Here is a 27,524-nt window from a genome sequence, read left to right as displayed (position 1 = left end):
TTAAATGATGCTGCATGTATGTTTATTGTCAGAATATTTGAATGCTTTGATCATGTTTCACTCCAAAGTGTGTAGGAGAGAAGTCCTAACATGGTAGTAACTACCATATTCTGCAGTACTACTAATGATACTGGTATACTGCATGAGCAACTATATGACTTTCTCAAAAATGAAAACCATGTTTTAAAGCCCAGTTGTACCACTGTCAGTAGAGTAACTGTAATATTTTAACAAAGGCTTCTGCCATCAGATAAAGTAAAAATTCACTGATAAATAAGAAAATGCAAAGGCTTTAGAAAAATAATTACATGTAGCTGGCCAACAGATCTGCCTTTTTAAACACTGTTTCTGTACTCACACAAACGAACAACACCTCTGACATTCACCAAGAATGACATTCACGGAGAAGGGATTTTATTGTTTCAAAATGAGTTCATCACTCTCTCATACAGTGCAGGACCTTATTCCTGCTCTTGCTGGCTCCACTCTCTGTACACATACCAGGAATGATTACATCACTTTTGAGAGGAACAGTAAGAGCCAGGTACAGCTGCCTTCACTGCACAGAGCAGGAGCCTGCAGCTCGCTCTCCTCTCAGTGGTACAAACCCTGCCCCAAAGCATTCAGGTGCTGGGAAGGGATTCCCACCCAACTGCCAGCAGGAGGCTGCAGTGGTTTCTGCCCAGTGCAGGGGGGGCACTGAGTCAGCTTTGAGCCTATTTCACTCTGTCCCTTGCCTCACGCAATTCAAACCAAATATCAACATGTAAAGTAGAAAGATTCCAAAAAGCAGTAACTCCCACCCTTTCCTTTGCTGTGCAGCTGCAAGTAAGGCTCGAGTTACCTAACAACAGAACCAACAGAACAGGGAGAGCAGCTCCTATCACACTTACTGAAGACCTGTATTGGACACGTGCTACAACAACGCCTTACAGGCCACCCTCCATTTACGAGCTCAGCTGAGAGATTATCATTACACTGTGCAATAAACCTGATCAATACAGGGCTTTGCAAGCAATGAGACCATACAGCTCTGCTCTACAGGTTATTTCTAAACTCTGTATATTATTTCCAGAAAATCCTCCGAAAATAAACACTGTTTAATCCACCACATTTCTATTAATTCAACTATAAAATCAGTATCAAACATACATCCACAATGTGCAAGAAAAATATGACATTGCCTATGTAAAAAATAAGTTAGTGACAATTAAATCACTGATCTAAGATAGAACAATCTGCTCCTGCTTTAGCTTCTCATTGAATCACTGATGCAGTAATTAACAATATTTGAGTAAGTTAGTCACCTTTGTAATGTATGCAAGGCTTAAACCACAGTTTTTGCAAGCTACTGTATCACAGTTTCATGCAAAAAACTTCTATTACAGTTGCAAGGAAATTCCTACAAGTTCCACGATGGAACTAAGTTTCAGAGAAACAACACTCTGAAGTGCATGCAAACAATGCTACTAACAAAAAGTTGGGAAGATCTGGGGGATAATTCACTTTAAGTGGCCTGAAATCATTTAGCTAACATTTTTTAAACTTTTGTTAAGTGTAACTTCACAATTAAATTCTCTTTAGAAGGATGAAATAAAAAACCCCACAAATTTCCAAAAGTGCTTCCATGAAGTACATTTTCATGACACTTGAAAAGGGGATTATCAAAAAAGTAGATAATCTGTACTATAAACCCTGGACTCCTGCCAAGACATCTACAAAGCCAAAATCCCTTCAAGAAATGTCTCATAAAACCCCGTTTAAAGACTTGTAAGCTGAAAGATGATCTACTAAAACACCAACCCAAAAGCAAAAGTCTTTCAGTGTCTCAGTTTTTCTGATAATCATTGGTTGAAACTCCTATTTGTTTAAAAACAGGAAAAAAAGTTCAAAATAATCTTCCAGAAAGTAAATTAGCCCCAGGTTTCCAGTTCCTTATCCTACCCTTCAGGTACTGCTGGAACAGCTCCTGAACCGGCAAGGACAACTGGCATTTATTAAAAAATATTTAAAAGCTTCCACTATTACATCTGAAAGAAAAAAAAAACCCCTATGAACTAAGCAACAGAAAACAATGCTGAAGACAGCATACAGAGGAAATAATCCCTAAATATCATGCAACAAGCCTTTTACTGATACAGGGAGGTATTACTGACATTTGAATAAATGGCCAATATTTTTTAATCGCAGTTTTTAAAAATTGACAACTGAGCAAAAAAGCTGATATAGCTGTTAAGTATTTTTTAAAATTGCTTGAAATAACAGCTAGTTTTCAAAGTTTTCAAGTAATAATTTTAAAGGAGAAAAAACAGTATGTCATGCAAAAACACCACTTTGACATTTAAGCCATATACAATCTTTAATTAAACAATTACATAGATTTTACAAACTGAAATTATGCAAAAGAATAATCTGAAGTGTTACAATTAAGTCAAATAGAGCTTGAATATAGCACTGGTATGAATGCTTTATTTAAAAACCTGTGCAATTTAACTCACCTCTGCCTCCTTTCTTCATCCTTTAAAACCTCATAGATGGCCACCAACTAAAACAAATAAACAAAACACCAAAAAAAACCACAGAAAAATTTTACTTTATGACTGAATTTATAAATTTTGAACAGTAGTATCATTTTTACATTTGCCAACAAATGACCTTTGCTAGTTTTTACTTTTCCCTACACCACTAAGAGGCAAACCCAGTGTGCAAAAGAAACAGTAATATATTAATATACAAATGTCATCAGACAGAAACAAGCAACTCTTATACAAGACTTTCTTCCCATTCTCACATCTGTCAAACCAAGTCTTGTCTCAGGTAGAAAATCCTGAAGATCTTGCTAAAATCAAGTAAGCTGAGTTCAGCCTGAGCTATATTTTTAAAGGTAGAGCTAATTACAAAGTCATGTTATTTCACTCTACAAATATTCAAAAATAACTAAAATGAATTATTTTCATTAAATTATGCCTATCTAGGACTTGTGTTGAGAACTGATCCAAAATTTTCCCCACTGCTTTTGCAAGTGCAAAACATATTTACCTCCTAAGTGTATAAGCATTATGTTCAAATTATTTTTAATATACAGGTAAATATGAAATACAAGTTATTGAAAAAGTTAATTCCAAAAAAGTGTACTTGGTTTTAGTCTACATCAGCAAAACTGTAATTCAATGTTTAACTTACTAATTTCAAAGGTGTACCACTGTTCTTACTAAAACAACATCGACATAAAAATTCTGTTTTCCCCTAAAAGTTTTATTGCCACACATTTTACTTACTTGCCTAAACTGTATTTCTGCATTTTCATCTTTATTCTTGTCTGGGTGTAGAACCAGAGAAAGCTTTCGATATGCTTTCCGAATGTCTGCAGATGAAGCATCCTGAAAAAGAGGAAAACAAAGCAAATCGTGAGAAACCATTCCCTGAACTTTTTGAAGATCTGTAGGCAGCCAACCAAGTGTAGGAACTAAGGCAATGTAATTTGAGACATCTAACAACCAAACCTGCAACCAGCCCAGCCTAAATGACTTAACAGCCATTCAGTCCAATTCATCTTTCATCTTAACTCCTTTCATTACCATACATCCATTACAATGACATTTGCCAATACTTGCAAACACTTTCTTGCTTTAAACCTAGCCCAGGCACCTTCTGCACCATTTAAAAGTTCAACTGAAAACTGAAAATTATTGCATCTGCATATCTTCAAGACAGACATAATTTCAGCAAATTATCATGCTCAATTTCCCAAACTCAGGACTTGCTAGGAACTCTTCCCTTATTAATATTTACATGCAATTCACTCCTAATAGGACTTCCATTCAACTTCAGCTTCACCATGTCTGAAGAATTGTATTTTTCTAAAGTAGCTTTAAATTGCAGTCTTGGAGCTATACTGTAGCACTGACATCAATCTATACCTTAACCATTACAGGAATTGCACGCATTTTGGAAGAAAAAATAAAATTAAACACAAAATTATGTACCAACTAAGCTGCACAAATGCAAATTTCTGAATAATGACTGCTATTTAGTACATGCTGCAAAGATATCCAGAAATGAAGATGCCAAGAGCTGTATTCTGTCATATAGGTGTAATCCCCACCAGAAGATACACAAAGCACAACATTTAAACAGAACTACTTGCATTTTACTGCTAACATGTTCAAGGCAACACTTTAGAAATCAACTGCTTATCTGACAATTTTTATTTCTTGATTTTATATATACTATTCCTAAGTATCTCTCTTATTCCTAAGTAGATTCTTTCTCTCAAAATTACAGTATAAACAGGGATTAAAAACCCAGACCTGAATTAGGTATAGAACAAAGTGAAATAAGATAATAATTAATTCAATACTGTAATTAGTCTACTAGGCTTTTTATTATATATCATTACTTTAATTTTGGTTTTATAACATAAGGCTATTAAAATGCTGTGTACAAGTTTGGGCCCAGAGTGAATAATAGAAAAAGACTGAACTAGGGGAAGGAGAAAAACAGGGGAAAATGCAGAAATTGTGAAAATACAGCATGGAAACTATCTTTAAGGAAGTTCGTATTTTCCCCTAATAAAAGACCAAAGTTTCCATAGTCTCTTCTCTGTCAAAGGAAAATGTTTTTACTACTGAAAGAAGATTTCTCCTGAAAATACCACACATCCATTTTTAAATTTTTCCATTTTCAAAGGCTACTTCTAAGGCATGTGCACACCAAAGCAGAATTCCTCTGCTCAAACAGCAACTTGCTTCCAGCTTGATTACTGCCAATGAGTTACTTCATATTGCCATTGTTTCACAGGTTTATTTTTAACTCTCAGCTAAAGGGAAGGAAGAGACAGTGACTAAATATCTATTCTAAGCTCAAAGAAATATTAAATCCTTGAGATATGGACTTAATAGAATTATATGAAATACATGTGAAAATGAGATGTAAAAATATCTTTTAAAAATTAGGGATTGAGTCTATGATAACCTTGACAAATGAGTACCTCTAGATTTGTATTTTGGATAAACTACAACTTATTCCTTCTCTACCACACATTTAGATATGCTGGGTATTGCTTTTGGAGCACCCATGATTAACAGCTCATGATTATGCTTTATCAGTTAAAAACCTAATAAAACATATTAAAGGCTGTTCTGCAATATTCTTCCAATTATTTCAAACAACAAACAAGCAAAAAAGAAGTTACAGTGTTTTCAGTTGTATCTGAAGAATTGAAATTTTAGTTTTATTTGGGAGCAGTAGGATTGTTTGTGTAAGAGATCAAGATAAAAGGTATTTTATCTGTTCAATGCTTAAGCAAAGCAAAAGATCCCAAGACAACTCTGAAATGATAAAGTTGCTTAAATATTTATGTTGTTTCACCTTGAGAAGTTGAAATAAATGCATAAACTTACAAATTTAGAAACTTGCAAAACCAGATGGTTCATCTTAGTTACCAGAAATAATTGAGAGAGAGATTGTTTTGTTTCCCCTCATCTACCAACCCAGTCAGCCACTTCATAAACAACATGGGCTTGTCTTCAAACAAAATATAATTATTTAAACACTACTATAGCAAATAAAAAACAGGAAATATTTTACTGGCCATGGTTTTATCTAAACCATGAAAGTGATCTTTATCAACATATCAGCTTATTGTAATTAAGTCTCTAAAAGGTTGAAGAGCGTATTATAATATCAACAAAAAATTAAATAATGGGATATTATTGTCAATTATTTCATTACACCTGGCACATATTAATTTCTAAAGCAGTAAGCCTGCCTGCTAACCCATTCTCAACAATACCCCCAAACACAACACAGAGGGCCATTGTATATTTGAAATATTTTGCCAATTAATGCTACCTATAGGTACTGTTAGGCACCTTCAGGCAGTGTTCCAGATCCTCTAGAACCCGCCCTGAAGAGAAGTCTTTGGTTTCTAAGAAAAGACTCTCATCTCTGCAGAATTTCCTTCCTACCAGTGGGTGACTCTAAATAAGCTATAAAGAATGATTCTTTCCAACCAATAAAGAAACACCCCCCACATCGATGTCAGCTGCTCTGAGAGACCTAACTCTGCTGGCCATCTTCAGTAACATTTCCATAAAAGCTAAAGCTTTTAAACAAAGAGTTAAGAGTTGGTGTTTTCTGCAGACTAAGACATTATTTTACATATTACAACACAAGTCTAGAGACTAGAGAAAGCCATGACCACACTAAGGTTTTGCTTGTTTAAAAGAAACAACATGTTAGGTTGCTTTGTTTACTAGCAAAATCTCAATCTCAGTTACATCTAAGGAGGGAAAAGTAAAACCTGTAGAGGCACCTCAGTTAATAGCAGAAGGAGCTGGTAATGTCACAGACAGCAAGTGCTGCTGATTCACTGATTTCTCCAACACTGCTTCAGGTTTGCAAGTTTTGCCACCAATTGTTGCAAAGAAGCCTGTCACACTGTCACCCTCAGGTGGATACAAACATCATGAGTACCACCCTATTTCCTGATAAATATCTTTTCAAAGCAATATTGTCCCATCATAGTTCCAAGGTTGATCATCTCTTTGTTTTGTGCTAGAATTGGTTCTCAGAAATACAAAACTGCAAGTCTACACTTAGGTAGGCCATAGTCTGGCATCTTATGCATGGAAATATGCAAGTGTTCATCTTTTAATGCCCAACACTTCATCAAACAAATGTCCATATGCCTAGTTACATGACCTCTAGGCAGAACTTAAAAGTTAAATCTTGTACTTTTTTTTTATAATCCCTTATATTTCAAACAAGTATGTTAGCATAGAAACAAAATTAACATTTAAATAAATCAACAGAATGTCAAAAGTCAAATACATTTCTTAAGGTTTCTGCTGGACTTTCACATTTTTGTCTAAAGGGCAATACATGTCAGATTCAAAGAGTGGGACAGAAGAAACATTCTTCTCCCTGTTTATGATGTACTTTTGGCAACTTGTTGAATTCTGACAATGAAAAACACATTACTAAATTTCATTTTACTCAGCATCATGTCCAAATTCACTAGTATTACCAAGGAAAGTTCTCTCATATACAAATATATAAGTAGGAACACAGAAAGGAATTTTTCACAACAAAAAAAAAAAAAAAATATAAATGCACATTTGCCTTCCATTCTTTTAAAATTAAATTCCTGTTCAAGATGCACAAAGTTTTAAATCTGGTCTCCTCCTCTGCCTATACAAGTTCAGAGTCCCACAGAGTTCATGGCCACCTTTACAATAAATCAAACAACTGGCGTAGTACACAGTACAAGCATATTACTCCATTGCTTTCCATTCCTAATGTAACTATGATTACTAATGAAGCTAAAAAAAAAGCCTCATTGTGTTCCCAAGACAATTCTTGGTGAACACATGACATATCAGATATTGCCATAGGCAAACAGTGATTAGGTCAAGGGGAAAAAATAATCAATGTCTACATAGTTTTCACTTACCAACATACACAATTCAAAACCTAAATTGTTCCCTTGAGTGCAATGCAGTTATACAACAAGACTTAGTTACTCACAATTTAGCAACTGCTTCTAACGCAGTAAATGTGCTCAATTCATCTTGGGTTTTAAATATGTCTGCCAATGTCTTCAAATAGGTGGCAGTATCTTTATTAGCAATGGAAGGCACATGGTCCCAGAACCAACTATGCAGATAGAAATCACATTTCTATTCACTTGCAGTTTGTCCAATCACTAGTTAATGGGTGAAAGGAAAATGACATCAGTATATCTATTTCATTGCACTGCTGCTGGATGACTGTGTAGAATTTTCCACAGCCATGTTACTGAAGCTATATGGCAAAAAGTGACAACTGTATAGAGCACCAGCTGACTATTTCAAGTCTGAACTTGTTAGCAACATCAGTGCAGGCAAGCTTTCATGAGGCCTTTTTCAGCCTTCCCGAACTATAAATCAAACCTATGAAGCTTTGGTGTTTGGATTTTCTAATTTTCCTTTTTTTTTAATTCTAGAGCAATTCAAATGTATTGGGTTTCTTTGATAAAAATATTTCATTCAGTACTTCTGTGTAGAAGAGAGGGCGTAAGTCACTACTTTCCTTCCGGTGAGCATCAGCCATACAAGCTGAAGCAGAATAGTAGGAAACAAAGTATGCTTTGTAAATTTACAATCACCTGTTTTTCAGCTATGATTTCAAACTGCAGGATGTACACCCTGTCCCACAAAACTCACAAACAAGCAGGCATAGATAACTGGACAGAAGCTACCACCATCTATTAAACGTTGTGTCAACACTGATACTATCTATTTGTTCGTCTTCATGTGAAGTCCACAGAAAACGAGTATCCCTAAGTGTCAGAGAACAAACAAACGTGACTGCAGGTCAACGATGAAATATCCACTGTCCTCATTCCTTAAGCAGCATCAAGGAACTCGGGGTGGGTGATTGCCTCCTTAGTGCCTCATTAACATACGGAGACAGAACAGTGACAGCTGAGACTCCACAACCCCTCGCTAGGTAACTCTTAGGCTGGAAACCACATAGCTAAGACCCTTTTTCCTTATTCTTTACCCCCTCTTTGCTTTAGCACAGGCTGACACAGACCCTCAATACCACTCCCAGATTTACTTCACACATACTTACTGCAACCTGGTCTTAATTTAAGCTCCCGTGACCAGATTAGTTCCAAGAAGTACACCTGAATTTGCCAAGTCTGCATGTGGAAAAACATTTATGAGGGAAATAGAATCTTGTAGAAAATTCCAGAGGTGGGAAGGACCTGCTGGCAATCCTGAAGAATATAACTCTAGGAAAGGAAAACAAGTGTCTCCCAGAAGACCAAGCATTATCTGTGAACTTTCATAGTTAATAGATACCAGCTGAGTTTTGGCTTAAATTTCTCACTGCATAACCTTTGTTCAATTACCCTTTATTTTTACTCAACTTCTTTCTAAGACACTCATCTTTTCCAAGGATGCAAAATGAGTAAAACTCAAATTTGCTGCTTGTCTACAGATGAATACTCGGAGCATACACAGGGAGGAGGAGAGATGTGCTCTGCTGCAAACTCAGCCATGTGTCTCACAACATTCCATTGATTTAAACTGAATGACAGCACAGCAGGGAAATACATAGGAACTAAAAATAATGCTAAAAAGGTGTTTTAATGCTTTTTTATTCTGCTAAGTTTTAAAGCAATTCATGAAATGAAAATGAATACAAACCAGCACAATGTATTCCTGTAAGCTTCTGATAACTGGCACAATCCCTTCACTGGCATGTTTGTTTCCAGGGGAGTGTGTCAAATGAAAGAAGACTCTGTTTTCAGCCTAGCATGCCAAATGAATGAAAATTCTGCTGCCTCATGCTTGAGAAACCAAAAAAAGTGCTCTCCTCAGCATATGTGCACAATTGTATGGGCTTAGGTTTTCTTCACCTACTAGAACAACAGTATTTATATATAATTCTTTTCTTCCTTTCAACTATTTTACCTTCTGCATTTTTTCAGAAACTGATTACTTAGAAAAAATTACACTGTCCAAGAGAACAGTGTCATGTACAACCATAAGCATATATTTTAATACAGACTTTGTCTCTGAGATGCAGAGAACACTCATCAACTCTCAACAGCTTTAGAATTATTCTTCAAATTCACAATGGATAGAGGCTACAAACAACAACTGAGGAAAACTCAAGCCAGTATTAACTAATAAAAAATTCTTCCTACTGCTGTATTTTATTTCCGTTTAGTTTTCTATTCTGATAGCTCAAAATGAAGGAATTCGTAGATAATCTTTATTTCACATGCTTTTCCAGGAACACTATTACGTATTTATTTTTATTCTATTTGAGACATGAAATTATTGTTTACACAGTTACATGTGTTACATATTTTTATAATATAGATAGATGTAAATATTTATATATATGTGTGTGCACATACCTTATAGACTAAATGAAGTTGTTTCTAGTGAGTTGTCTTAAAAATCTGCCTATTACACCTGAGATTTCCAGCCTACAGCTCTCACATAAAAACATTACCTACAAAATTCCTTATCCTGCAACACTTTCAGAGGAACTAAGTTGCTACAAAGAAAGACTTTTGCAGCCCAGGTTGGCAGGGAAAGCAAAATGTGGTGTCTGTGTCTCCTGCAGTGCATTTCATGCTCAATGCCTTTGCTCTCAGATAGCACAGCCCCTTGATTGACAAGAGGTGACACTGGACCCAAGGACAGCTGCACACAGTCCACATTCACCACTGTGGAGCATGAGCAAAGATTTTAGGGTGTTGCATCTGACAAGTTCCAACCCTTCCCATGATGTAATGCCAAAAATATGCTGCTATTTGACTGTTTATATAGTCCTCTTGGTACATTTCTGCTTCAGAACGTTTCCAGCTTCTTTTCTTAGGGTAAGGAATTAAAGAAAATTAGAAAATCAGCAAGGCTACATCCATACCACACCTTTACCTCTTCCTCCTTTTGCTATTCCTGTTCTCATGACACCCTTCCACCAGAACTGACCCATACACTCTGACACACCTAGACATCTTTCCAAGAAAACTCTTCCCTGATTTCAGTTCAAGGGTAGTTTTCTGCAGGGAGATTTCTAACAACTACAGACTAAGATCTTAATGACAACTAAATACCTATTTAAAAAAATAAATAATAACCCCCCCTAAAATTGTTTAAGCTTCTAATTACTGAATTCCTGTGTCACCTAAACAGTTACTGTCACTTCTGTGTCTACAACTTCAATTGCTGAAACTTTTCATATTTTTATGAAAGGAGTTTATTACCCTCCTTCTGATGGCCAAAAAATGAAGAAAGAGCATTTGAGGGACAGGATATAGGAGGTATGAAGGAAAACATAAAGCCATACAAGAAGCAAACAAATCACAATTACCTTTAATACAGAAGTTTTCAAAAATATACCCATTATCTTATGCATCAACAACACTTACAAGGTGAATAATCCCCACAGGCAATAATTTATAGAATAAACATTAACTATTTATTGGCAACTTCTTCAGCTTATCAGCAGTGAAGGACACCAATTTATATGCCCATACACCCAGATACATCCATCATATATATTTTCACATATATACACATAGTAGTTTAAAAACAAAGCTGTAAAAACCTTACATCCCCAGCAGCCCTTAATGTTTATACAATGCTCTAATTTATATTTGTAATTGCTGCTCAACTTCATGAAGCATTTTAAAAACAGAGTTAAATAATTTTGGAAAGAATAGTGTGACCATTTCTCTACACTGACTTTAGTAATGCTTTTAATGTACCTTATTTTAAACAAAAACATGGGTATCATGTTTTTGATACAGCTTCTCTTGCAAGTGCAGAACAAAATGGAAAGAAAATAAAAATAAATCATACCTTAAATATTCAAAGGCCCCAACAGTAAAAAATGAAAAGGTGTATCAAAAAGGATTTTATGAAGCCTGTGTCCCAAGCTCACAGTCAGTATTTTAACTGGTAGGTGAATTACAGAATCATGATTAATCAGGTAGTTAACACTAACCCGAAAAACCTACACGATGCAGTCAAAGAGAACTAGAGTTTTAAAAGATCTGGACAAATCGGAGAATTGCTGTTAAAAGATATGACATTATTTCCTGAATGAAAGACTAATGGTCTACATCTGGACGGAATTCATTAACGACAAAAACATAGGATAGAAAAAAGCAGTTAGGCAGAAATGATCAGTAAATCACAAGCTGAGGGTGAGTCAGAGGCACGATGCTGCCTTTCTGTGCCGCACAGCACTGTGACACGAGCAGTATGGCAACAAGCAGCCGTGCCGTGTCACACAGCAATTGTAAGACCTCAGCAGATTGCTGCACCCAGTTCAAACAATACAATTAAAGACAGCCAGGAACATGTTCAGATGATAAACAAAGAAATCTTACTAACAAGAGGTCTAGAAGAATAGAACAGTGACTTGTTCAGAGAAACAAAAAGAACAAGAGTGACTTAAGCTTACAGAAAAGGCAGCTGACACAAGAAAATAACATATTTAAATATGCAAAAGGTAGCTTTAAAGGAAAACTTTAATTATTGCTTTGTCTGATCTACCCGGGGCTAAGCACTATCAGTCAGCTGGCAGCACAGGAAGATTCAAGTCAGGTACCAGGCAAACATCTCATAAGCAACACCAGCATATCACTGGAACAGACTGCTGAAGTCTCCTTCACAAGCAAGTCTTGCATACATTTATCAGGCGGGACTTCGATTTAACCAGCTCTGTCACAGCAGGGTACAGTAAGTCACTAACAGTCTTCTATTTTAGCATTTAAATACCCTTTTGATGATCAATTTAATAATTACTCTGAAAATATTCCAACTGGCTTTACTGCATCTGTTTATGTAGTTTAAAAGGTCCTAGCTGAAAGACAATATTCTTGTCACACTGAAGATGACAGATGTTCATGCCGGAAGAGTCCATGAAATTTCACAGAACCTAAAAGGGCTTCGAAAGGAGTGGCAAATAAAAAGGGGTGGCAGGAAACACTTCTTTGCTATGAAAACCCATGGGACCCCACTCCATGATTTGCACCACTAGGCATTAGGCTTATTTGTCCTGTTACACAGCAGCTGCTCCAAACTAAGAAAGTCATCCTGTAGCAGATGATCACAAGTAAGGCATCCATATAATTTGAGTTTAGAATACTTTTCCATCCATTACCAGCTTTAACCTTGAAAGATGGTAATACAGAACAGATATGATAAGCAAGATTGCTTGACAATGTCAGATGAAAATAAGGACTAAGCTGAACAAGAAAAACAAGCAGAAATTTCCACAAGTAAAACTTAAAAAAAAAAATTAATTTAACTGTTCCTTTAAAAATGCTCTGTATCTGGTTTATTATAAATACATCCTTAAATGCTGCAACAAAAACACATAAATTAGGATAGGGTAGAGCCACTGTAGTAAACGACATCCATGCAGAGCAGGCATAATTTATTCATTTAAGACAGAAAGCAAGAGCACCTCTCTTCCAATATTATATATATTATATATATGTGATATATATTATATTATATATATTATATAATATATAATATATATTTTATATATATTATATGTATATAATATTTATTATATATAATATATATTTATATATATTATATATGTTTACAATTTTTTTTTTTTACTTAATACATTTCATATTTGCTTCCATCCTACTTTTCCTATAATATTACTGAAGGGCTCAGTAATAGGTTAAGGACACTTAGCAATAGGTGTGTCCACTGAACCTGAGCTGTGAGATCCAGGTGTACCTGACTCCACAATCTTTCATCTGTTTGTCTATCCTCCTAGAGTCTGAAAGAAGACATGAAGCATTTACTGAGATCGAGTAGTTTTTCATCTCATGGCTGCAAAATCCACATTGTCCAGTTTGAATAAATTCTTAGCACATTTTCCAGAAAATAACCATTGTTAAATGAAAAAAATAGAAGATACCACTTCATGTGTGAGGTGGTTATATTGTCCATGAATAAAACCATATTTGGGGAATGCCACTCACCTACCACAAGGCAAAATTGTTTCACTCTTTATTTTTGGCATATAAAACAGAAAATGTCTACACATCCCGAGCTATGGGCCATTCATTTAAGAGTTGGACTTGATCCTTGAGGGTCCCTTCCAACTCAGAATATTCTGTGATCTTAAAAAAAACATCAAATGTAAGCGGTCATAAGGTAAAATAATTTTTCTCTTTTTTTTAACTTCAAACCCAACTGATCAGAAGTGGCAAAATGCTGCATATTTTTAATCAAAGATGCTTCAGTACACTGTGTTAAGGTAACTTAGAGATTATACAGGATACTAATGCCTCTAAAGCCCTAAAATACATTTCTAAAAAGGGATTAATTTATTAAAATTTTATTTCTATGTGTATTTTTCTCAAAAACATGTTTTAAATAGCTAGGTTTATAAAGAACTACCAGCAGCATTTGTCAAATTCTTTCCTTCTTTATTCAGAATACTTTCTACTGAGCTAGTTAGGATTTAGCCCTACTCGTCATGTAGGAGATCGTATAATGATCCCTTTATACTCATTAACTACCATTTTAATGAGCTATTACTACCTCGGGACTCAGAAGACCTCAGGGAGGTTGTAACATGCCACTACCTATATAGTAATTCACTGCTGAGTTAGTACATAGCCTCCTTGAAAGAATATAGGAATGCCCTCCATCACTGTCTTTAGTTCAGATGCCAGCATCAGCAAGATTTTTGCATGTAAGACACATCCCATCCTAAAACTTTAAAAGCATCTCAGTTAAACTCCAATAAGTTTAACAGATTACTGTAAGTGTAGCCCACCACGTTGCTAAATGTTTTCACCCTCCTAATGAAAGGAGCTGAAATCATGAGCATTGTCTGAACACTTCAGCTCACAGTTTGGTGGCATAAAATACTGCAAATCTGATCAAGGGCCAGGGTAGGAGGAAGGGGAAACGACCATCGCAAAGGGCTATTGGCAAAATAAATAGCCATAAATTAGGCAGCTGATGTCCAAAGGTACACAGATAAAGAAATCAAGTTCAGCATTAGAAATCATCAATTAAAATTCACACAGAAAATTAATTTATAAGCAACTGAAGCCTAAATAATGTTAAAATTTAAAAATTGCGGACATATGTGAAAAGCCACATAAATGCAACGACTTACGACGGGACTGACTTGAAGAAAGCCTTTCCCATTCAGTAGCAATTCTGTAAGGAAAACTGGTATTATGGTCTCTAAAAATGCTTATCTGACGTTATTTCTAGCAAGAATGAGCCAAATAATCCTAAAGGAAGATAATTACCTCTCAAGATTTATGGCAGCTGTGGGCAGATACTGTTACACACAGTGGCACGCTGTTCCCTGAATTGCCCTCTGTGTTTTTCAAATCAAAATGTTTTAACTGAACCACACAGGTCCAAGCAAGGGGCAGAAAGATCCCTTCCCTGCTTTTCATAGAGCCACTCACTGCAAGCAGTTATTGCTCTTGTCTTCCAGTACTTTGGAGGCATTTCTGCATCAGGGAAGGAGGGGGGTAATTCATGCTGATTCATAAACTGCCTCCTCTTTTGGTCTGCAAGAGCCAAACCAGACACTGAAACAGAGACAAGACAACAGACAGAGCACAGGTCTGCACAGGGAAGAGAAGCAGAGAAGATGAGTGAAGGAAACACTTCTGATCTGCTTCAAGTGTTCTTCAGTCAGCTGAGTGCAACACCCAACAGCCTCACCACTACAAAAGGCAGTGGGTATCAACCACATGGACGTGCCTGTTTCTCTCCTTATGCACAAAAATAATTCAGCAAAAACAAGCCTTTTGTGCTGATAAACTGGATAGTTCATCACCACCCTCAGAGCACTGAGAAAGGCACACTAACAGCCCATACTCAATACTCGCCCTGAAGTCATGACTGAAACAGATTGGGAAATGCTCCCTGCTTCCTGAGAGAAAAACAAGTAAAGGAGCTAATGTAAGGTCAGTTTTTCAGCCACTGATATTCACAGGTGGCAGCTGTGTGGATTGTATTTGCCTCCCATCATGGGTCATCCACCCATAGAGACCTGTCCTCAAATCACAAAAGCAGAGTTGAAACTGACCTACTAAAGAAATCTCTTGCTTCTTCCATTTCCATTTTCATTTCCCTGCCATCATAAACAGAAGTAACAGGAGGAATTTTCTTCTGACACCTGTATTTCAAGGATACCTCCTCAAACTGGAAGGATTACAGAGCAGGAAAGAGAGCCAACTGCAGGATCTACAAAGATGGGTGAGCAGAGCTGGCAGCAAGACAAACAGTGCAAAAGGCAAAAAAGAACAAAATAAAGAGGAAAAGTATGCCTTCTTCTATGCCTGTGGAAAAGAAGAATCAGCAGTTGAGTGAGCAGCAATAAAAACTTGGCAGAGGTTGCATCCCATTAACTGTGCTACCAGAAATCTGTTTCAGCCAACTGACTGCAGAAGATAGTGGCTACTACCAATTCATTACTTGCCTCTCAACATGGGATTACAGGATTATCAGCATCAAAGATAACAGTGAAAGTTGGGAGATAAAACTGTGGTCCTGCTGCCTCAAGTAGAAACACTGGGAAATGTAGAATATTTCAAATGCATAAGATAAGATTTAAATGAAGCAAGGATAAATCTTAATATGGGTTCTCATCCAAGTTTTCAAGTAATGAAGTCAAGACTAAAAGAAAAATCATCATACAAGTAAAAATATAATTAGTAGGTAACTTTTCACACAGGGGAGGGGATAGGACTGCAAGTACACAGCTCCTACACAGAAATAAGCATTCTGTTACTGACAATCCTGCAAGTAACAATAATACACCCAAGCTGCATTTCCCTCCGCATCATAATACCAGCCATGGAATCTAATACATGGAGACATTTTTTCCCAACAGATGCAATTTCTTCTTCTCATAACTTGTCTTTTTAGGAAGGAAGAAAACCCAAGCACAAAATAGTGGTGGCAGAAATACTGCAAAACTAGCTCTGAAAAAATCTATCCCAGTAAGTACCACTCGACAACATAACAGAAATATTTACTTCAAAGTGAAGAAACCAAGAAGAAGGAAGAAAGTACTAAAATTAATCTGTTTCCTCATCTAGCTCCCCTCTTCCAATCAGTACCACACAGACTCTGAGCCAACTTTAAGCAGATGCCAGCAGTGGAAGCTGAGTACCCTGTGGCAATGTCGACAAAGAGCAAATAGACCTAAAAGATAAAAATATTTGGTCAAATTCTGGTTTTGTTCTTTGAATCAAGAGAAAGGATGAAACTTTATAAGTAGCAAGAGAATGTATGGTTAAGAAAATGATGAGACTGCCAAAAGATAAGAGGTTAATTTGAATTTAATTCCATCTAAAATGTAAACTTAACATTTAAAAATTAGTAGATAACAGAAATATGATAAAGATAATACATGCTACAAACAATAATGAACATTCTGAACAAGTAAAGGGGATTTGGGAAGAACTCAGTGATTCCCTGAAAAGGAACTACAATCTGTTGTTACTCCTGCCACTCTGTCTTTATGCCACACGCAGAAGATGAGTGCTTATCCAGCGAGCAGCTATTCAGGATTTTTCTCCACGCATTTATTCATGTGTGGCCTCATCTGCTCATAGCTGCATGCTGTTCAGACATGTTTGGAAGCTGTGGCTATTTGTTTTGAAGCCCATCTTGATGGCATCACAGTTCATCAATACTATTCACCACTGTAGTCTCTTAAGAGACAAGTGGACATTACTTACCTTTTTTATTATATAATAAAATGAGGCACAGGTTAAGGTAAAATCATCAGTAATCTCAGGTGCTAATTTTATCTCAGATATGATTTTTCCAAGTGCTTGGTATCAAACAACATTTCATACATTCAGGGCACAGACTTTAATCGACTTCAGCTGCAGCTGCAAACCCTCAGCATTTCTGCATATAAGGCCCTAGTACCTCAAATTATGCAACCAGAATTGCAGAGCACTCAAATCAATTAGTCACCACTTGGGAAAAGTTTCGTTTAAACGACTTGCCGAGCATCACATAGGAATTCTGTGGCAGAGAGAGGAACAGAATTCAATCCTCAAGGGCACTTTTCGTCTGACTAGCTTACCCATGAAACCATTTCCCCCCGCAATCTTCTCCCCCACTCTCTACATACCCTCAACATCTACAGGTTAAACAGTTTTTACAGACAACAGTCTCTTTCAATACATAAGCCTGAAGCTGCACTGGGGCCAGATCTCTCCCTGAGCCTGAATAAGTAAAGACCCTGTAGAATATAATGTAGTGAATTAAAAATCATCACAATGAACAAGCACAAAGAAACCAAATTAAGATTTGAAACATTCTGAAAACTGACATTCCCTAATTTTAGAGCATGCAGCCCCAGAAATTTGTTCCTAGTTCTTTTAAAAGTGATATTAAGGTACATAGCTGCAGTACAAAAAGACAGAGAAACAAGCAGATTCAGAAAGGAATAAAAATTTGCATATCCAATGCAGACTTGCTTTATAATACTAACTCACAAGCAGTGTTTTCCCTCCTCCCTTCAAATAAACCCCAGCTCTCTGAAGCATCATTTTGATTCTAACAGGCTCCACTAAACTGCAGAACAATCTGGCTAGTTAACAACTTGCCTATTTCAAATTACAGATCTTAACACAAATAGAACATAAATGGATTTTTCCTTATAAGTGTAACATTTCTGTGAGATGTACAGTAGTACTGGTGTCTTTACAGACATAGAATATCATTGTAAAAGGGTTTGGAGAAATTGGTAAAGCAAGTGCATCAATTAGGAAAGGAAAGGAGACTGCATGTATTTAAAGCAGATGAGCTTGGGTGCAGACGGACAGGTCTGAAACACAGTGTCCTTGCAACTGATGATTCTCTTACAGGAAAATGTACTTTTTGTCTCAAAAGACTCAGAAGTATTTACCAAGCACTTTCTGCAAGGCTTATGTATTTTTATCACCTATGACAAAGCAGCCCAAGTCCCAGCACCTTCCAAAATCTCTCAAGTATAATGAAAGTAATGAGATTCTAAAAATAATGGCAGCCACATGAGAAAGTGGTAAAGTGTTTTAATTACTAATTCTCTTATGGTACAACGAAGTTCTTCCTTAATAATTCAAGAGACGTTCCCTACATGAGAGGGTGCTCAGAAAAACAAATGGAGATGTCTACTTTTAGATCACAAATAACTGCAACAATTTTTTAACCAAATTATTTGGAATCTTACTGAAATATAATTTGTGAGGCACATTTTCAGAAGTTATAAATAATCCAGAACCATTTTACTTATGTGAATGGCATTGTTAGCATGTATCAATACAAGACATACTTGCAATACTTTATATCACTTCTATCTCTATTTATCACATTAAACATAAAACATTTGACTAAGAGTTGAAAAGCTTTATATACCCTGGAAGACAAATTCCATTTAGCTGAATAAACATGACTAATCCAAGCCTTTCCTTAAAAAAGCCACAGCACTCTAAGTATTGTAGTAATATTTTTGATAAAATATTTCCTGTATTTTATAATTGATGCAGTTTCCCTGCACTATATAAAAGAATAACTTAAAATATAGAACCATGCTATTCCCACATGGGGCCATCAAAACTTGTATGCAATTAAACCAACATTGTTTTAAATACTGAAATTCCAACTACACAAGTTTTCAGGAATATTAGGACTCATGCATATACTTACATGGGAGTTAAATGCTACTGCTGCCTAAATACTGATGGAATTATAATCCCAAACTGACAAGCATGCTAAACTTTAATTGGATAATATTTACAGATCTCCAGTCAGACTCATATCTGTAAACTGAAAAATTTTGCTTTCTTTATGAAATGAGCCTACAGAAATCTTTAGCTGAGTCTGAAATATAAGTGAGTATTGAATAAGGGCACACAAACAAAAAACTTGCTGTTCACCACATAAATAAATTGCAACAGAAGTTCAAATTCTGAAAGGCTCTCTTATGGCAAAATAAAACATAGAGTTAATTATATGAGCAATTTTCAATTATTCATATTTATTCTGTTCTCACTAATTACTTCCATAAATGTTAATCATTACAGTTTTCTATAACCAGTTTTATAATTTTTTCTATTATTCTACAATTATAACAAAGAATTGTTACTGAATTCTGTAATTGTTAATATAAATTAGAATTGTTTAGAAGGTCTCTTCATTGAAGGAAAACTTCTGATTATTTTCAGTAATTCAGTAGCTTTGAATAATGAATCTCCTATATCACTATTAAAAAGCAAGTAAATGTGAAAATGAACTTCACAATAGTCTTCAGTTCTGGTAAGGCATTTTTATTTCTAAATTACAAAGTGAAGTATTACCTACATAAAGGGCATTCTTTGTTCAAAATACACATCAGAGTAAACATAGGAATATTCAAGGCTATTAACTCCAGATACTGGCTGGTAATTTGTTCCATTTTATGCCTTTTCCAAGAACTGACTTGTTCCTTCTGCCCACACAGGAAGTGACCATTTGGGATTTGCTCAGCAGTCAAGGATAAATAAAAATGCCATCAACAAACCTCAAAGTTTTAATGATAAAGTTAATATAAAGATATAACCAAGAGACAGTTTCAGGGCAAAAATTATCCCAAGTGTTAGCACAGTAAAAGAAAAAGGCCAGAGGATTTTAAAAAGATCAATATGAATTTGCTGACTTCCACAGAGATAAAACCTAGAAATTGAGACCTTTACTATTATTGGCAACTCTTTACCAGATAAGGAGAAATAAAAGTAACACATTGCTTCTGGGGACTTGCTACTACTGCACTGATTAATATAGAAACTATTTAGCACAAACTAGTTACCCTCTAGGAAGCACGAGAGTTGCATTATACTCACAGCCTTTTTTCCCCCTTTTATAAAATGTGATTTATCCCACACAATATTTAACAACTGTATACAGTCATATAACATGCACCCCTGAATAAGTTGCCCATCAGCTAGATAAGTTTATCTCTAGGACCAAAAAACCCCAAACCAACCAACCAGATTTTTTTTATAAGTTACATTTGCTAAAATTCTTAACAATCACCTAGAAATATAAAATTTATTTTGCACAAATAGATGTATTCTTCCCATATCTGACTTTTGGCAATTATGCTGTTCATCCTGGCAAGCAAAACACAGTAAGGTTAACATTAACTTCATGAAACAGATTTGATGTTTCAAATGCTGCTATAATTTTCTTGTATCTTTCAAATTTCAGATTCCCCCAAATTGAACAGTAGCAGCTAGAAAAGCTTGCACCACCTTATCATAAAATTGTATTGCACCACAGTAGCTAAGATTTTCCAATGACATTAAATAGATGCAGCTGTACCATGTAATGGAGTAAAATTACATTGTTTTCTAACAAATCTTACTGAAAACAGCATTGAGAAGAGACCCATTCCAACACCATTTTATGCCACACAACAAACTAATGCCAGAGATGAAATGCTACAGTCTCACAAGGGCATTTCCAGCAAATGAGTCTCTCCTGACTAAAACCATCATTCTAAATACTCACTAACTTTGACTCCATCTTCTAACCTTTTCTTTCTACCACTTGACAGAATTTTTATTTGGTATTTATTTGATAAAATAAATTGGAATTTTCCCCAGTAAGTTTGCTCTGGCTGCCATTACACTTAAGCAGCACAGCAGTCCATCAATTTGAATTGCTAACATTAATATGAGGAATAATACTAATTATGAAGAACAACATGTTTTAAAGCCTTTTAAAAATAAGAATGGCATCTGAAACCAAAATAAACATTTGATAGCTCTGGCAATTTTAACTTATTTTTAACTGTGAGTTTATATAATACTATTATAGAACTAGAATAATGCTGATAATGATTAAAATATTTGATAATTATGCAAATTTAGAGTTTGCTTTTTGACATTCTCTTAAATTAGTAACAGGCTGCTCACATAGAAAACTTAACAAACCAAGTTCTTTACTTATCATCCAATCAAAAATATAACTGCAAAATATTAGCTATGCGTATTTTAACAAAAAAGTTCAGTCAAGTTGCATCTGCATGGATGTTTTTGATACTCATTCAAAATCACTTACACGTCAAAGACACTGCATGAAATTGAAACCTTTACTAATGCCAAGGTTTGACCCAGGATCCAAAATAAATCTGCGTGTACAGACCCTTGTACCTACACAAAGCACCAATTACTTCAAATAAGGTTTTGTCTGTGGACTAGAGTCCACCCATGTGGAGCCAATTACTACAGCAGGGCCATTATATGGTTCATTTCCCCATACCAGCTTGGCAAGAGGTGTACATGGGTGTAGGAAGTGCAAAAGAACCTTCACTAATAAAGAGCCTCAAACACACATCCGTGCATTATAATATTTAATGTTACAACAAACACCTCTTCAATGGACTAGACCATGCACAACAGTAAATATTGCAGGGCAGTTTCCAGTGAACAGTATTTTTCAAGTTTCTCTTTTTGGTTACCAGTGAAATCCAACTACCTTCTTTTTAAAAAATCTTGAATAATTATGTTGATCCTTAATCTACAAAACACATTTCTAACAATACCTGGGAATTATTAACAATCTTGAGAAGTTGTAGGATTTGAACAGAAGGTGTGAGAAAAATTTCAGAATTGCATGTTCTTCAAGTAGCATGCTTATAACAGCAGAAGCACTGACATTACTTATTGATAATGTCTGGTATCATTCCAGGTCTAAATGGAAAAGTTGTTGTTAGAAACAATTATTATAAATAGGAGGAAGCCACTTGAGTATAAAAATCTCTCCCCCATTGAAAGTACTGAAGCTCCATCTAGAGGCTTTTCTCCATCTACCGTCATTTGTGGTATATGTAATATCACCTAGAAATGTGAACAATATTAAATGTCAGAGGCTTCCTTTGTACCTCCTCTTTTGTTATTCATAATGGCTCTTGCCCTGAACCTTTGCCCAGCAACACTAGCTCCTTCACTGCCATCAAGTGGTAAGAAACCCAAACTGAACTTAAAAATGTAAAATCTCAATCATCAGATTAAATGATCAGTATGGTAGAGAGATAACTATAATTACTGAATATTGACAATCTTTATGGTTCTTCTCATTGAAGTTCTGGTATATCTACTCCAGAGCACTATAGTGCCTCACACAATAAATTCAGCAATGGTTTCAGATCTCTTTTTGTAAGCTTTATTTTTACTTCAAATTGCACAGAATAAAAATCTAAATCCATATTCCCCAACACTCGCTTTTGAAAAAGAAAGGCATCACAATAAAAGAATTTATTTCTTTAAAAGGAATAATATACGTAATGCTTGACACTAATAATATTTAATTTGGCAATTAGGAAGAATTTCATAACATAATTAGCAGGAACAGCACAAATATCTCCTCAGACTTTGTGTTGCCTATTGGCAGTATCTCAAAAGAAGAGTGAAACAGCAGCTCATCTCTCCAGCAGTGTCTAATGCAGCAAGTATGCAGCTATGTCAGTCTCTTTGTGCTCCACAGCTGTAATCAACTGTGGACATTTGTTATGTCAGGAGAAGATTATGTAATGCTCTACAATCACAAGTGACCTACTGGGAGACAAGCACACAACACACCAAAAAACTGGGAGGGTTTGTCTAGATCAAATAAATAGGAAAAAGTACTAACAAAGTAACAGCAGAACGAACCCAGGCTGCAAGACTGATTATTTCAATTTCAACCCTCAGTGAGTTATGGTAGAACTACTCCCATGGCTGCCCATCACTCCCACATAGAGTGCTCTGAGTTACAGAAAGCCCACAAGGTCTCCACCATGACCTTGGTGGAATACCAAGGAATAGCACTGCAATAAACCTCCCAGTGCACACCCAGTGTCACTGCACTAAGAGCTCCTATGTGCTCCTGCAGGCACACAATCTTATTTCACAACATTTTCTTTTCAGCAGTTATTCCAATTGGGTATTTTGCCCACAGCATAATATAAAGTACAAAGACTTCTTGATGTTGTCCTGTTAGACAGAATAGTGACCAGCACATGCAATGGAGCTTAGGAAATCAACTTCTGTCACAGAAATTTAAAAACAGAAAAAGGAATAATGAACAGGAAAAAAACCCCAAAACCAACAACAGTTTTGATAGCAGAGATATTCTATGCCTTATCATTACTTCATTGGTAAAGAAAGAACTATTGATTTACTTCTACCAAATCCTCTGTCTAGCAGTCCACAGTTTCAACCTGATCTGTGTAAGTACTGGGTGGCCACTTACCTACCTCTAACTGAGCAGAGCGAGCTCTGCTGAAAAGAAGGCTCACACAAGGCAGTCTGCTAAATCTGTGCCATTTAAAAAGCAACCTCCAGACAGTCAAACTTTCCAGCTGGAAGAGGTCAGTCTGAAAGACCTGACTTCTGTGTTTGCTTGTCCCTGGAACCCAGCCTGCTCATCCAAAGACACTTCATTTCTAGACCAGAAATTTTCAAACACAGTTGTAAAAAATCCTCCTTCAGAATAATAATTGGTATAACACCTACATATTGAAATTTAGAACACATCAAGTATTTATTTGAGAATAACTTTTAAAAGCCACAAATAATAAAAGTATATATTGGGAAACTTAAGATAATTATTTCTTCTACAGTGTTGGAAAAGGAGGGCTAGAACTGATTCTGGCAGGCAGAAGTAAAAATGGATCTTCAGGAATTACATGAATAAGAAGAGACTAAAAACTGAACAGAAATCAGTGAACTGACAAAGACAAAAACCAAATAAATAAAAAAGCACTACCAACAATGCCAAACTATGTAAGGATTAAAATAGAAATGGGAATATACAGGGCAACTGTAAAGTGCAGCCCAAAGCCACATGTAGCTTTAATATCAAGGCAACACTAAGTGCCTGTTGCTTGGCAATTCATCTCCAGGTCCAGCTGAAAAGCCAAACCCAATTTTAGACAGTCAGTTACAGAAAGCATAGGGATTAGACAAAGAGGGTGTTCCTGAAGTAATTGAAATGTAAGTTAACCAGGGTGCATGCAACCACTTTAGCTCCCAAGCTAAAAGGGCAGACTGAATTTATGATGAGCAGTGAAAGCCACAGTAAAATCTGATAGCAGCAGGAATACATTTAAAAGCAAACCAACCAAACACACAATAAAGAAAATAGATGACCTTTAAGATTAGGAGTGACAAACAGAAGACATTGGTCATTAACAAGAAATTTTAAAACCCTTAGTTTTTCCTCCCAAACATGATTACATGTAGTTTGAACTGACTGCAGACATCTCAGAAGAATCAAACACATTGATAAGAAAAGTAACCAGAGAAAGGGTGCTTTAAAAGTTACAGATATGCCTGTAAAGTATCCCTGATTGATAATTCTAGTTCTTAATGAGAGAACAAATAAAAAGGGAAAAGAATTCAGAAGGCAAAGTACAGTATAACCCAAGCAGAACAGAGAGGACTCAGACTGCTCATTCTTGCAGCCACTAAAAATTAGAGTGAAAGAAAACCAAAAAACAACTAGAACAGAAGCCATGGAAAATGCCCTCAAAAAATAGAGAGCAATTATTGGCTCCAGAACTGCATTGCAGAAGGTTCCTGGGATGCACTCACAAAGCTGTAAGAGCACTGGAGCATCAGAACGGCACAGCAGTTCTCAGCTGCGGCCACCAGGGACCCCGGACACCGCCCTCATTAATGAAACCCTCAGTACTGGCTGGGTGAAAAACAGCTTTAGGCATACCAAAGAACAAGAAACCATTTACTTAACTGTCTCATACTTCATCATTATTCTAGGACTAACAGTTTGAAGAAAGGGATTTCATTTGGGGGGAAAATGATGAAAAAGAGGATAAAATCAAAACAACAAAACCACCAGGAAGTCCAGCAAGCTAATGGCAGCAAAAACTGTAAACCTGTTGCCAAATATTAATCTAGCACATCAAGTCCTTGTAGGCAGATCTGTTACGATGTCTAGAGAGAAAGGAAGAGACTGATGAAATGAAAAATTATAAGTGTAGGTAATTTTGAAGTTTTGTTTGCATCTCTTCTGGGTTAATAACATAACAAAGCTGAACTAAAACAAAACACAGGAAGTCGACAAGGAAGCATCATCTTCCTTTCTGGGGCTACAGGTGTTATCCTAGTGATAGCAGAAGACAACTTGCCTTTGCTCTTCTCTGTCAAGATGCTACTATCATTGGGACTCTAGAAGAAAGGCTGTGGCCTAGAAATTTAAAATCAACTCATCCAAAATATCATCTGCACCAGGCTTTGGCAGAACATGGGATAGGTGTCCACACTTTATCCAAATAAAACCACCGAGGTCCAACTTAAACAGAAAACAAAGGACAGCATAATAAGCAAGATGCAACTTCAAAATGTCATCAAAAGATCAGCAATGAATCTCTTGAAGATTATCTCCTTTCCTTGGGCTATATTAGAAACTGCAGCACTTTTCCTGATGCTTGAAAAGAAACACAATATTAGAGCACATGCAATAATTCTTGCTAAAATCACCAATTAGGTAATTATCTTAAAAATTGAATACAGAAGGCCTCAAGCCTGTTAAGCAGCCAACAAGACTGAGCATAAGAAACTTCCCTGGAGTAGCTTGCTATTCCAAGCACATGCTGGCTCACTCTATTCTTCTGCTCTCCTTCCTCTTGCCAGAGCGTTGGGCCTCAGCAAAGTGCCACCCTACACTGTGCATCAGGGTAACTGACAGATTTTACACTAGTACAGCTCATCTAGAGCATTATTTCACCTCTTGCAATTATGTTTTTCCTTAACCAAGTCATTGCAAGACAGAATCCTTGGGAAAACTAATCCTGTTTCCAAGGTACCTACTGCCCATATATGAATCTGTTACTACCAAAATCCCAGAGCACACACCTTGGGCTGAGAGTCAGAACAGCCTTTTCTAGATTGAAAAATTACCTGCATTACACTTACCATAGCCTACCACACAAGCTAATACCTTTTGTATTAATTGTCATGCACACAAAAAAAAAACCACACCAAAAAAAACCCCAATAGTTAAGCAGGGAAGGAGGGGGAAAGATCTGTTAATTTCTGCATTTCATTGGATTTTTCCATGTTTTTAGAGTATCTGAGAGATCAATGTCCTTCATGGAGTCTTAATTTTTCTTTCTACCACCACTTCATACCATCCCATCTTTAACTGGCAATACAGGTTTCACTATTTAACTGGACAAACAATAGATTTTTATCGTGACAGTTTGTTATTTTTCAGCTCTGCCAACTCATACGAGACTCCATCTTTTTAGGCATTCTCACCTTCATGCCTAAATCCACTAATAGACTGGGGAGGGGGGGAGCATGTCAGAGGGAACAGTGCTAGTTTTTATATATGTGAATCTTTTTATCCATCCACCCTTTGCCAAAGCCAATGGAGAGTCCAAGAGGAACCTCTGGTTCAGCAAGCTACCCCTTAAGAACAGAAAAAAAAATCTTACTAAACTATGCTGTGAATCTCATACTGAGGCGAAGCATGGCAATGACTACAATATATGCACTCCTTTCAGCCTTGCAGCCAAACACTGAGACTGCACAAGCAACCCCGGTGTAAATTGGGGGTGGGGTGGGTGCTCGGTTGTATGACAAGTTCTACACTTGTAACTGGAACGGGAAATAGTTTGTATATTTGTCTTAGCTGAATTGCAAAATATTGAATACTTGATCAAGATACAATTCTATCTTGACGGAGAAATCAATTTCAGAAAGCAACCTCATCCAGTACTGTCTTTCCTGGCCATAGTATCAATCCAATCACGTCTAACCAGCTGTCATGTAAGGCTCTCATATCTCATGACAGCAGACAGGATAACCAATACCCTGATAATAATGGGATACCATTAATTCAATGACAGTGTCTTTGAGTTAATCTGTTAGAAAAGACCCCAGAAGCTACAGGAACGCATCTTACATATTCCAGAAGTGAAGACACATTTTACAGCCTTCTGCTTCCTTTCGG

General features: G+C 36.3%; 1 protein-coding gene across 2 annotated transcripts in view; it reads right to left on the bottom strand.

The window, feature by feature from the left end:
* The window catches only part of DNAJC1 (DnaJ heat shock protein family (Hsp40) member C1), a 108,431-nt gene that overhangs the window by 63,623 nt on the left and 17,284 nt on the right, over positions 1-27,524 (bottom strand). For both annotated transcript variants that reach the window (XM_066561607.1, XM_066561527.1), the window contains exons 2-3: positions 3,279-3,380; positions 2,499-2,545 (exon numbers count right to left, since the gene is read on the bottom strand). In XM_066561607.1, coding sequence (XP_066417704.1) covers positions 2,499-2,545; positions 3,279-3,380 — 149 coding nt within the window. The remainder of the gene's footprint in view (positions 1-2,498; positions 2,546-3,278; positions 3,381-27,524) is intronic.

The sequence above is a fragment of the Molothrus aeneus genome, chromosome 1 (assembly GCF_037042795.1).
Source record: "Molothrus aeneus isolate 106 chromosome 1, BPBGC_Maene_1.0, whole genome shotgun sequence".
In the NCBI taxonomy this organism is placed as follows: domain Eukaryota; kingdom Metazoa; phylum Chordata; class Aves; order Passeriformes; family Icteridae; genus Molothrus; species Molothrus aeneus.
The sequence above is the reverse complement of the archived record's forward strand: the minus strand, read 5'-3'. Positions and strand labels throughout refer to the sequence as shown.